Source organism: Oryx dammah, unplaced genomic scaffold (genome assembly GCF_014754425.2).
Source record: "Oryx dammah isolate SB20612 unplaced genomic scaffold, SCBI_Odam_1.1 HiC_scaffold_22, whole genome shotgun sequence".
Taxonomy (NCBI): domain Eukaryota; kingdom Metazoa; phylum Chordata; class Mammalia; order Artiodactyla; family Bovidae; genus Oryx; species Oryx dammah.
Genome location: NW_024070206.1, coordinates 47678302 through 47691931, shown reverse-complemented (window position 1 = coordinate 47691931; position 13630 = coordinate 47678302). Strand labels below are relative to the sequence as shown.

The following is a 13630-nucleotide window of genomic DNA, read 5'->3' as shown; positions in this document are numbered from 1 at the left end:
GATCATGAGAAAGCAAGGTAATTCCAGAAAAACATATATATTTCTGCTTCACTGACTACGCTAAAGTCTTTCACTGTGTGGATCACAATGAACTATGGAAAATTCTTAAAGAGATGGGAGTATCAGACCACCTTACCTATTTCCTGAGAAACCTGTATGTGGGTCAAGAAGCAACAGTTAGAACTGGATATGGAACAACAGACAGCTTCAAAGCTGGGAAAGAAGTACAACAAGGCTGTATATTGTCACCTTGCTTACATAACTTATATACAGAGTACACCATGTGAAATGTGGAGCTGGATGAATCACAAGCTGGAATCAAGAGTGCTGGGAGAAATATCAACAACTTCAGAAATTCAGATGATATCACTAAGGGCAGAAAGGGAAGAGGAACTAAAGAGCCTCTTGATAAGGGTTAAAGAGGAGAATGAAAAACCTGGCTTAAAACTCAACATTCAAAAAACTAGACCATGATTTACAGTTCCATCACTTTATAGCAAATAAAAAATGAAAAAGTGGAAGCAGTGACAGATTTACTTTCCTGGGCTCCAAAATCACTGCAGACAGAGACTGCAGCCATGAAATTAAAAGGAAGAAAACTATGACAAACCTAGATAGTGTATTAAAAAGCAGAGATATCACTTTGTCAAAGACAACGGTGCATATAGGCAAAGCAATGTTTTTTCCAGTGTCATATACAGATGTGAGAGTTGGACCATAAAGAAGGCTGAGCACCAAAGAATTAATGCTTTCAAACTGTAGTGCTGGAAAAGACTACTGAAAGTTTCCTGGACTGCAAAGAGATCATGAAACCTGTCATTCTGAAGGAAATTAACCCTAAATATTCTTTGGAAAGACTGATGCTGAAGCTGAAGCTCCAATACTCTGGCCAACTGAGGTGAAGAGTTGACTCACTGGAAAAGACCCTGATGCTGGGAAAAATTAAAAGCAAAAGGAGAAGGGGGCGGGAGAAGGTGAGATGGTTAGATAGCATCACCGACTCAATGGACATGAATTTGAGCAAACTTCAAATCGGGAAAGGAGTACATCAAGGGTACATATTGTCTTCCTGCTTATTTAACTTATATGCAAAGTACATCATGCAAAATGCTGGGCTGGATGAAGCACAAGCTGGAATCAAGATTGCTGAGAGAAATATCAATAACCTCAGATATGCAGATAACACCACCCTTATGGCAGAAAGTAAAGAAGAACTAAAGAGTTTCTTGATGAAAGTCAAAGAGAAGAGTGAAAAAGTTGGCTTAAAACTCAACATTCAGAAAACTAAGATCATGGCATCCAGTCCCATCACTTCGTGGTGAATAGATGGGGAAATAATGGAAACAGTGAGAGACTTTATTTTCTTGGGCTCCAAAATCACTGCAGATAGTGACTGCAGCCATGAAATTAAAAGACACTTGCTACTTGGAAGAAAAGTTATGACCAACCTAGACAGCATATTAAACAAAAGAAACATTACTTTGCCAACAAAAGTCCGTCTGTCAAAGCTATAGTCTTTCCAGTAGTCATGTATGGATGTGAGTTGGACTATAAAGAAAGCTGAGGGGCAAAGAATTGATACTTTTTAATTGCGGTGTGGGAGAAGACTCTTGAGAGTCACTTGGACTGCAAGGAGATCCAACCAGTCCATCCTAAAGGAAATCAGTCCTGAATATTCATTGGAAGGACTGATGCTAAAGCTGAAATTCCAATATTTTGGCCACCTGATGCAAAGAACTGACTCAATGGAAAAGACTCTGATGCTAGGAAAGATTGAAGGCAGGAGGAGAAGGGGATGACAGAGAATGAGATGGTTGGATGGCATCACCAACTCGATGGACATGAGTTTGAGCAAGCTCCAGGAGTTGGTGATGGACAGGGAAGCCTGGCATGCTTTAGTCACAAGGAGTCAGACACGACTGAGCAACTGAACTGAACCAGGAGATAGTGGAGAACAGAAGAGCCTGGAATGCTGCTATCTATGTGGTGGCAAAGAGTCAGATACAACTTAGCGACTGAACAACAGCAACACAACAGCAACAACAATACTAATATATATAACAAAAGCATAAAGTGGTTTTATGTTCATCTTTGCTGCAAGGATGTTTTAAGAGTATATGATCCTACTCTTCTATGAAGCAAAGATGTCAACTATAATACAAGTTCTGACAAAATTTTGAAATTTTATATGTTCTTTTATATTTATTGGTATTTATGATACTTGTTGATATTTATTTGTAAGGTTGGTTACCTTAAATTGACTACTAAAAGTAAAATTTTCATTGCAATTATTAAATTGTGAAAAGCAAAATTTCTACTATAAACATTCAATTAAAGTCATAATTTTAAAAAAATAAATAAAAATTGAGAAAAAATTACAAACATATGAATAGAAGCCTATAATATTTGTTTAATATAAAAGAAACAAAGTGGATGCACTGTTCAACTACATAGCTTTATATTTCTTGACTCAGCCATTTCTCCTCAAATTCAGAATTTTGTTATTACATGGATCATAATATTCATTTTCATAATGAATGCTGTTCTTAAAGACAATTTAAGAGGTTTTCCTGCATATGAGATATAAGCTTACAGCTTATAAATGAGGTGACTCTGATACAATTTCTATTATTCACAGTTTATAAAAGTCAGAGTAGCTTCAATAAAATAGCATCACTAAGATAACTTCTTAAAGAGAAAGTATATATATGAAAAGTGTAAGAGGTTTCCTATGTTACATGTAAGAATGTCAACAAAATCTCACAATGAGTAGCTGAACGGAAAGCTAAGTTTTATTTATTTAATTATGGAGGGGAATAGTACTTATGGAGGACAATAGCAATTTGGTCAAAATGCTTATTAAGAAGCTCTGATATAATTTTTCCATAAAAGAGACATATAAAAAGATAGAATAAACTTGAAAAAAAATTATATTGAAGCACAAAGCTTAGACACTCCAAGTGCTTATTCTTTATAATTAGGATTTCTTCCACATGTAGGCTGAGGCAACAAGTTGTAAAATGTTTGGCACCAAAACTTTCTCCAGACATTATAGAGTCATCCATGTAAGATCAGAAAGGAAAACTACAAGTAAAAATTAAAGTCTCATCTCTTAACTAAAGAATTGTAAAAGGATATTTAAACAGTATTTAACATAGTACTTTTTCTTTTTGCCACAGTCTTTTTGTTCAAGTATAGCTGATTTACAATATTATGTTTCACATGTACAGCAAAGTGATTCGAACAAACGTGTTTGTGTACACTTTTTTCAATTATTGTCCAACACAGGTTATAACAAGATACTGATCACTTTTTCCAATTATTTTCCATTACAGGTTATTACAAGATATTGAATATACTTCCCTGTGCTGTTTGCAGCAATGGAGACACAGATGTAGAGAACGAACGTGCAGACACAGCCGGGGAAAGAGAGTGGGACGAACTGAGAAAGCAGCGCAGACATGATACACCACCATGTGTAAAACAGACGGCTGGTGGGAAGTTACTATGTAACATAGTACTTTTTGAACAGATATTCATAAAATAAGTTAAACTGTTGTAATTTCAAAAAGGAATTTAACTTAGAAATACAAAAGCTAAATGAAAACACTTCACTAACACAATTCTGAAAGAAAAAGGTAATAACTCAGTTTACAAAAAGAGGAGTATGGTGGAATGAGGGCAATTTAAACTAGCTAGTATAAGAAATTTTCATTTTCAAACAATATAAGAATCTCCAGCATGTAATAACACATGCATCTTTCAGATTATGTGACCAAAAAAGGGAGGTGATCATCCTGAAAGTATCACCAAAACTCTATGTTTTCAAATCCGTTGGAGTTTCAGACACAAAAAGCAATAAATAACATGATTCTCTTTACATGAAATATCCAATTCTGGAAAATCCAGAGATAGAAAGTAGATTAGTAGCTGGTAGGGGCTGGAGAGAAGAGGGAACAGGGAATGACTGCTAATGGGTACACGGTTACATTTTTTATAAAAATGGTCTAAAGGTAGAGTGGTAATGAATACACAACTGTGAATTCACTAAAAAAAAAAAAAAATCAATGAATAGTACACTTTCCAAGTGTGAACATTTTGGTACATGAATTATATTTCAATAAAACTATTATTAAAAGATTGAATTTAAATTTTAAAGTAACCTCACAGAATTCATAATATCAATTTATACAACAGATTATCATTCAAAGCTTTCCACCTGTTTCAGTAATTTCTTTTTTACCTTGGCAAGGCGACTCATCTGATCCTCTGAGAGAGTACTGCTTGTTCTGCCAGGAGTTTTGGTGGGTTCTGATCCATCTGCTTCTACGTTAGGCCAGACTTTCAAGTCATGCATCCCTTGGCGAAACATGCTAGGCAAAAAGAATGTTCAGGGCAGAATTAATTTGGTTCATAATGGGAAATTTTAGATTTCTAAATAGAGACAATTCCAGCAAGACTCCAGTGGAATATAAAGCAATTAACCAAGCAACTGAATCCACGTAGCACTGAGCAAGACTCCAGTGGAATATAAAGCAATTAACCAAGCAACTGAATCCACGTAGCACTGTTTTTCACATCCTTCTTTTTTCCTTCCAGCAGTTAGAGCTATTACAGATATTACAAAGGTAGAGTACAAAAAGAGAAGCATCAGGAATAGGCTACACACACTTCATCACTTCAGTGGAGATCTTAGAAACAGAAACCAAATTTTTACCGAGAGAGAGAATGTCACATTTACATCGATCAAAACTAAAATTAAAATAATTATATAACTTTCTACTTTAAGTGACAATTCAGCAGAGTATTAATAGACAGTCATGTTGAACAGCTGGGATTTGGATCCCTGCTGTGCCAACTGTTACTTACAAGACTTTTGGTAAATTACTTAACATCTCTGTGTTAGCTTCCTCATCTATAAAATGAGACTATAAAGAGTAACTGTGTCTCACAGAGTTAGAAATATTAAATAAACCAGTACAGGGAAAAAGTGCTTAGAATAGTGCCTGTCATATAATAAGAACTCAATATATATAAGCTACTATTTTCCTTTTTGCTGGGTAGAGGCTTATTTTTCTCCTGTCTTCTTTTGCATAAGAGAGATGTCTAAAAGAGAATACAATACTGTATTCAACAAGAAAAAATGCCCATGTCTACAGAAATTTAACATATTGTCAGAATTCAGACTGAGCTGGATGATCCTACTTTAAAGTGAAAGAGTGTATCACCTTTGTCAAGCTTTTGCTTCCTTCAAAAACTATCAAAGAGGAGTCGGGATGGCGGAAGAGAAGGATGCGAAATTCATGTCTCCTCACCAGTACATAAAGAATATATCTATAAATGGAACAATTCTCACACAGAGTACCTGCTGAATATTAGAAGAAGACTCCGAACACATAAAAGGACAAGAAAAATCCCCTCACAGTGGGGTAGGAAAAAAGAAAAAAAAAAAAAAAAAAAAGTATCAAAGAAAGGACCAGCAACCCTGGGGGAAAGCTGAAGGTGAGAAGAGGTTCTTGCAATCAGAAAATCCCCTCATGGTGGGGAAATTTGCAGGGACAGAAAGGGACCTTCAGAGGATCAAAGGAGAATACGGTGGACCATCTGTGAAAGGCAGGACAAAGTAAGAACTGTGCACATGGTCTCTACTGCAGCCTTGCCCAGCCCAGCCTGAGTCATGTGTCTTCTGTCAAGAGGAGGGCTGAGTACTGGAAAGTGGGTTTGGACAAAGACCCAGGAAGAGGACAGTTAGTGGTTGTGAAAAGAGCCTGAATGGACAGGAGTAAGGAGTTCAACAACTGGGAAAGTCTGTAGAAGGCCAGGACACCATAGAAGCAAAGCACCACTGCTAAGTGGTGAGCAACAGGCGGGGCTGTCATTTTAATCTCCATCCCCACCCACCCACTTCAGCCCATACAAGCACTGGGAGGTGCACTCATCTGAGCAGGCTCACCCTCCACACACACCTCAAGCCAAGGTCTCCTCTGCCAGGATAGGCTCCAGCATCCTGAGCATCGTCCATCCCAAAGCCTCCTTCAAAATCAGCCCTGGGTGCCACTGACCAAGACAGGAATTTTGCCAATGCTGGTGGGGGCTGAGAGGACTGAGTACAAAAATGTGGGGCTAAGAGCACAAAGATGAAGGAATTCCAGCTGAACTACTTCAAATCCTAAAAGATGATGCTGTTAAAGTGCTGCACTCAATATGCCACCAAGTTTGGTAAACTCAAGCAGTGGCCACAGGACTGGAAAAGAGCAGTTCTCATTTCAATCCCAAAGAAAGGCGATGTCAAAGAATGTTCAACCTACCGGACATCTGCACTCATTTCACATGCTAGCAAAGTAATGCTCAAAATTATAGGCTTCAACAGTACATGAACAGAGAACTTCCAAATGTTCAAACTGGATTTAGAAAAGGCAGAGGAACCAGAGATCAAATTGCCAACCTCTGTGGAATCATGGCAAAAGCAAGAGAATTCCAGAAAAACATCTACTACTGCTTCATTGACTACGTAAAGACTTTGACTCTGTAAATTACAACAAATTGTAAAAAAGTCTCAAAGAGATGGAAATACCATGCCACCTGACCTGTCTCCTGAGAAATCTGTATGCAGGTCAAAGAAGCAATAGTTAGAACAGGACATAGAACAACAGACTGCTTCAAAATTGGGAAAGGAGTATGTAAAGGCTGTACTTGACAATATATGTCAACCCGCTTATTTAACTTATATGCAGAGTACTCAAGATAAATGCCAGGCTGGATGAAGCACATGCTGGAATCAAGATTGCCTGGAGAAATATCAATAACCTCAGATATGCAGATGACACCACCCTTAAGGCAGAAAGCGAAGAGGAACTAAAGAGCCTCTTGATGAAAGTGAAAAAGAGTGAAAAAGCTGGCTCAAAACTCAACATTCAAAAAACTAAGACCATGGCATCTGATCCCATCACTTCATGGCAAATAGATGGGGGAACAATGGAAACAGAGACAGACTTTATTTTCTTGGGCTTAAAAATCACTGCAGACGGTGACAGAAACCATGAAATTAAAAAATGCTTGCTCCCTGGAAGAAAAGCTATGACAAACCTAGACAGCATATTAAAAAGTAGAGACATTTACTTTGCTGACAAAGGTCTGCATAGTCAAAGCTATGGTTTTTCCAGTAGTCATGTATGGATGTGAAAGTTGGACCATAAAGAAGGCTGTTGTTGTTATTCAATCACTCAGTCGTGTCCAGCTCTTTGTGACCCCATGGACTGCAGCACTGAAAAATTGATGTTTTTGAACTGTGGTGTTGGAGAACACTCTTGAGAGTCCCTTGGACAGCAAGGAGATCAAACCAGTCAATCCTAAAGGAAATCAACCCTGACTATTCATTGGAAGGACTGATGCTGAAGCTGAAGCTCCAGTAGTTTGGACACCTGATGTGAAGAGCTGACTCACTGGAAAAGACCACGATGCAGGACAAGATTGAAAGCAGGGGGAGAAGGGGACAACAGAAGACAAGATGGTTGGATGCCATCATCGACTCAACGGACAAAAGCTTGAGCAAACTCTGGGAGACTGTGAAGGACAGGGAAGCCTTCTGTGCTGCAGTCCATGGGGTCGCAAAGAGTCAGACACGACTGAACAAGAGAATGGATGTGGAGAGAGGACTGCTGTTGACCCTGAGGATACAAGAAAGAGAACAGGAGTGTGAGGCCCCGAGTGGAATGTCCCTAAAGGAAGTATGGTTTGCCTAGGAAATGAGGCACCACTGTTGAGTGGCATGTGGAGTGGGTAGGTGGGGGCTTGTCCCCACATGCCAGCTCCTGCCTCCACATACACCTGGAGGGACTCCCATCAGTGTAAGCATGACCCATTCTGTTGCCCAACTGCCTGCCAATCTCCACCACCACAGGCAATTCACACACACCCCAGTGTGGCTACACAGCCGTGTGGCCCTGAGTAAGTCTGCCTCAGTCAGCCATTGCTTTCGCTCCCTTTTGCATGGGTGTAGAACAGATGCCTGAAGGGGATTTACATGCAAAGCTGGGGCCAAAACCAAAGCTGAGCCTCAGGGGCTGTGTAATTAAGTTAGAGGAATGAAATCTTCTCCAGGTAGCTGCACAAGCCTCAGACTAAATCCCTGTGATGGGTTTGGTAAACCGTGCATCTGTGGGATATCTGAATAGGCGAGTGTCCCACAACTGACACAAGTCTAGCTTTAGCAGCAGTGGACTTTGAGGGAAAATAGTACACACAGAAGTTGGGCCACGTCAGAGTCTGGGATGCAGCAAAAGCAGATCTAAGACCCAAGTTTATAGCAATACATTCTCACTTCAAGAAATGAGTAGAATCTCAAGTAAACCACCTTAACTTACACCTGAAGCAACCAGAGAAAGAACAAATAAAACCCAAAGTAAGTATAAGGAAAGAAATCATAATGATCAGAGAAGAAATAAATAAAATAAGGACAAAATAATAGAAAAGATCAATGAAGCAAAAAGGTTTTTCTTTGAGAAGATAAACAAAATCAATAAACCTTTAGCCAGACTCATCAAGAAAAAAGTGAGAGGACTCATATTTATAAAATTAGAAATGAAAAAAAGAGAAGCTACAACTAACACTGCAGAAATACCAAGAATCATAAGAGACTACTACAAACAACCATATGCCCCAAATATGGACAAATTGTCAGAAAGATAAAACTTTCCAAGACTGAATCAGGAAGATATAGAAAATACGAGCAGACCAATCACAAGTACTGATTGAAGCTGTGATTAAAAATATTTCAAAGGCCAGGGCCAGATGGCTTCACAGAGGAATTCTATCAAACACTTAGAGAAGAGCTAACACGTATCCTTCTCAAACTCTTCCAAAACACTGCAGAGAGAAGAAAACTCCCAAGCTCATTCTATGAGGCCACCATTACCTGAATACCAAAACCAAACAAAGGTATCACAAAAAAAGAAAATTACAGGTCAGTATCACTGATGAACATGCATACACAAATCCTCAACAAAATACTAGCAAATAAGAGTCCAACAGCACATTAAAAGGATCAGATGCCAGGATCAAGTAGGATTTACTGCAACCTAGCCAACAAAGGTCCGTCTAGTCAAGGCTATGGTTTTTCCAGTGGTCATGTATGGATGTGAGAGTTGGACTGTGAAGAAAGCTGAGCACCGAAGAATTGATGCTTTTGAACTATGGTACTGGAGAAAACCCTTGAGAGTCCCTTGGACTGCAAGGAGGTCCAACGAGTCCATCCTAAAGGAGATCAGTCCTGGGTGTTCATTGGAAGGACTGATGTCAAAGCTCAAACTCCAATATTTTGGCCACCTCATGCAAAGAGTTGACTCACTCGAAAAGATTCTGATGCTGGGAGGGATTGGGGGCAGGAGGAGAAGGGGACGACAGAGGAAGAGATGGCTGGACGGCATCACCAACTTGATGGACATGAGTTTGAGTGAACTCCAGGAGTTGGTGATGCACAGGGCAGCCTGGCATGCTGCGATTCATGGGGTCGCAAAGAGTCGGACATGACTGAGCGACTGAAATGAACTGAACTGAGACAGCATATTACACAGCAGAGAAATTACTTTGCCAACAAAGTTCCGTCTAGTCAAGGCTATGGCTTTTCCAGTAGTCGTGTATGGACGTGAGAGTTGGACTATAAAGAAAGCTGAGGGGAGGCGGTCCTAAGAGGGCGGAGGAATAGGACGGGGAGATCACTTTCTCCTGGACAAATTCATCAAAAGAACATTTAAACGCTGAGTAAATTCCACAAAACTTCTGAATGCCAGCGGAGGACATCAGGCACCCAGAAAAGCAGCCCATTGTCTTCGAAAGGAGGTAGGAAAAAATATAAAAGACAAAAAAAGAGACAAAAGAGGTAGGGACGGAGCTCTGTCCCAGGAAGGGAGTCTTAAAAAGACAGAAATTTCCAAACACCAGGAAACACTCTCACTGCAGAGTCTCTGGTGAGCCTTGAAAGCATAGAGGGCAACATAACAGGGAGGAAAAATAAATAAATAATTAAAACCCACAGATTACAAGCCCAGTGATAACTCCCCCAGTGGAGAAGCAGCGCAGATGCCTGTACCTGCCACTGGCAAGCGGGGGCTGGGCAGGGAGGCGCGGGCTGCATTGCTTAAAGTAAGGATCTGACCTGAATGCCCCAAGGGAAATCTGAGCAAACTAACTTGGGCTAGCAAACCAGACGGATAGCTACCACGTGAAAACCCCTAAGACACCGCCAGGCCAGTGCACAGAACAAAGGACTGAACAGAACTAGCCGGCTGCAGACCATCCCCCTCCAGTGACAGGCAGCCAGAGCCAGAAGGGGGCATTCACAGCCCCAGAGAGACATTATCTACCAAACTGCAAGCAGGCTTCTTTGCTAACTAAGACTCCTTGGGGTTCTGGACAGCCAACATCCGCCTGAGAAGGTACGCCGGTTGTACACCCAGAAAACCGAGCAGCAGGGACGGGGGAGCCGATAAGTCACAGTGACCGCGCTTGCCAAACATCTCATCACCTGAGCTGGTCAGACCTGCGAAGGGCACAAAATGCAGGCCCAACCGAGTCTGCGCCTCTGAGGACTACCCAAATGCCTGAACCTGAGCGGCTTAGACTTGGGAGGTGCATGCAGCCTAGGGCCAGCCTTGGACGGTTCCCGGTGGTGGAGCAACCTAGAGCCTGAGCAATGTGGGCAGGGAGGGTACATGCGCCGTGAGCAGGGGCAGGCCCAGTGTGGCTGAGGCAGTGTGAGCACACGCCAGTGTTATTTGCAGCATCCTTCCCTCCTCACACTGTGACTGAACAAGTGAGCCTAAAAAAATTGTCCACCACCGCCCCCTTTGTGTCAGGGCAGAAATCAGACACTAAAGAGACCAGCAAACAGAAGAAGCTAAAACAGAGAGAACCGCCTTGGAAGTGACAGGTGCAATACATTAAAACCCTGTCTTTAGTACCAACTACATAGGAAGGGGCTTATAAATCTTGAGAAATATAAGCCAGACCAAGGAACTATCCGAAAATGAACTGACTCCACAATACCCACAACACCACCAGAGAAAAGTCCTAGATATATTTTTACTATTTTTACAATCATTCTTTTTTTTTTTTAATTTTTAACTCCTCTATTACTCCTTTAATTTTTACTTTTATAACCTACAATTACTTTGTAAAAAAAAAAAAGACCCTATTTTTTAAAAGCAAACATCATATATAGATATATATTGTTTATAACTTTTGTGAGTTTGGTTTTTTTTTGTTTTTCTTTCTTTTTTTTTCTTTTTTTATTTAATATTGTATTTTTGAAATTCCAAACTCCACTCTACATTTTTAATCTTTGCTTTTTGGTATTTGTTATCAATGTTGTACCTTTAAGAACCCAATCTTCAGTACCCATTTTTACTTGGGAGCAAGATTACTGGCTTGACTGCTCTCTCCCACTTTGGACTCTCCTTTTTCTCCACCAGGTTGCCTGTGTCTCCTCCCTACCCCCTCTCTACTCTAACCAACTCTGTGAATTTCTGTGTGTTCCAAACGGTGAAGAACACTTAGGGAACTGATTACTGGCTGGATCTGACTCTCTCCTTTTGATTCCCCTCTTCTATCCTCCTGGCCACCTCTGTCTCATTCCTCCCTCTTCTCTTCTCTGTATAACTCCGTGAACATCTCTGAGCAGTCTAGTTATGGAGTGCACGTAAGGAAGTGATTACTGGCTAGCTTGCTTTCTCCTCTATTGATTCCACTTCATCTCATTCAGGTCACCTCTAACTCCCTCCTCCCTCTTCTCTTCTCCATGTAACTCTGTGAACCTCTCTGGGTGTCCCTCAATGTGGAGAAACTTTTCATCTTTAACCTAGATGTTTTACCATCGGTGCTGTATAGAAGGAGAAGTCTTGAGACTACTGTAAAAATAAGACTGAAAACCAGAAGCAGGAGGCTTAAGTCCAAACCCTGAGAATACCACAGAACTCCTGACTCCAGGGAACATTAATTGACAGGAGCGCATCAAACACCTCCACATCTACACTGAAACCGAGCACCACCCAAGGGCCAACAAGTTCCAGAGCAAGACATACCATGCAAATTCTCCAGCAACACAGGAACACAGCCCTGAGCTCCGATATACAGGCTGCCCAGTTACTCCAAAACCACTGAGACCTCATAACTCATTACTGGACACTTCATTGCACTCCAGAGAGAAGAAATCCAGCTCCACCCACCAGAACACAGACACAAGCTTCCCTAACCAAGAAACCTTGACAAGCCACCTGTACAACCCCACCCACAGTGAGGAAACTCCACAATAAAGAGAACTCCATAAACTGCCAGAATACAGAAAGGACACCCCAAACTCAGCAATATAAACAAGATGAAAAGACAGAGGAATACCCAGAAGGTAAAGGACAGGATAAATGCCCACCAAACCAAACAAAAGAGGAAGAGATAGGGAATCTACCTGATAAAGAATTCCAAATAATGATACTGAAAATGTTCCAAAATCTTGAAACCAAAATGGAATCACAGATAAACAGCCTGGAGACAAGGACTGAGAAGATGCAACAAAGGTTTAACAAGGACCTAGAAGAAATAAAAAAGAGTCAGTATATAACGAATAATGCAATAAATGATATCAAAAACCCTCTGGAGGGAACCAACGGTAGAATAATGGAAGCAGAAGATAGGATAAGTGAGGTAGAAGATAAAATGGTAGAAATAAATGAAACAGAGAGGAAAAAAGAAAAATGAATTAAAAGAAATGAGGACAATGTCAGAGACCTCTGGGACAATGTTAAATGCCCCAACATTCGAATCATAGGAATCCCAGAAGAAGAAGAAAAAAGAAAGACCATGAGAAAATACTTGAGCAGATAATAGTTGAAAACTTCTCTAAAATGGGGAAGGAAATAATCACCCAAGTCCAAGAAATCCAGAGAGTCCCAAACAGGATAAACCCAAGGCGAAACACCCCAAGACACATATTAATCAAATTAACAAAGATCAAACACAAAGAACAACTATTAAAAGCAGCAAGGGAAAAACAACAAATAACACACAAGGGGATTCCCATAAGGATAACAGCTGATCTTACAACAGAAATTCTTCAGGCCAGGAGGGAATGGCAGGACATACTTAAAGTGATGAAAGAAAATAACCTACAGCCCAGATTATTGTACCCAGCACAGATCTCATTCAAATATGAAGGAGAAATCAAAAGCTTCACAGACAAGCAAAAGCTGAGAGAATTCAAAACCACCAAACCAGCTCTCCAACAAATGCTAAAGGATATTCTCTAGCCAGGAAACACAAAAAGGGTGTATAAACCGGAAGCCAAAACAATAAAGTAAATGGCAACGGGATCATACTTATCAATAATCACCTTAAACATAAATGGGTTGAATGCCTCAACCAAAAGACAAAGACTGGCTGAATGGATACAAAAACAAGACCCCTATATATGTTGCCTACAACAGGGGACACATACAGACTGAAAGTGAAGGGCTGGGAAAAGATTTTCCATGCAAACAGACCAAAAGAAAGCAGGAGTAGCAATACTCATATCAGATAAAATAGACTTTAAAACAAAGGCTGTGAAAAGAGACAAAGAAGGACACTACATAATGATCAAGGG

General features: G+C 40.4%; 1 protein-coding gene across 1 annotated transcript in view; it reads right to left on the bottom strand.

The window, feature by feature from the left end:
* The window catches only part of PIK3C3 (phosphatidylinositol 3-kinase catalytic subunit type 3), a 166074-nt gene that overhangs the window by 129978 nt on the left and 22466 nt on the right, over positions 1 to 13630 (bottom strand). Inside the window, exon 4 of the mRNA XM_040264327.1 lies at positions 4244 to 4373. Coding sequence (XP_040120261.1) covers positions 4244 to 4373 — 130 coding nt within the window. The remainder of the gene's footprint in view (positions 1 to 4243; positions 4374 to 13630) is intronic.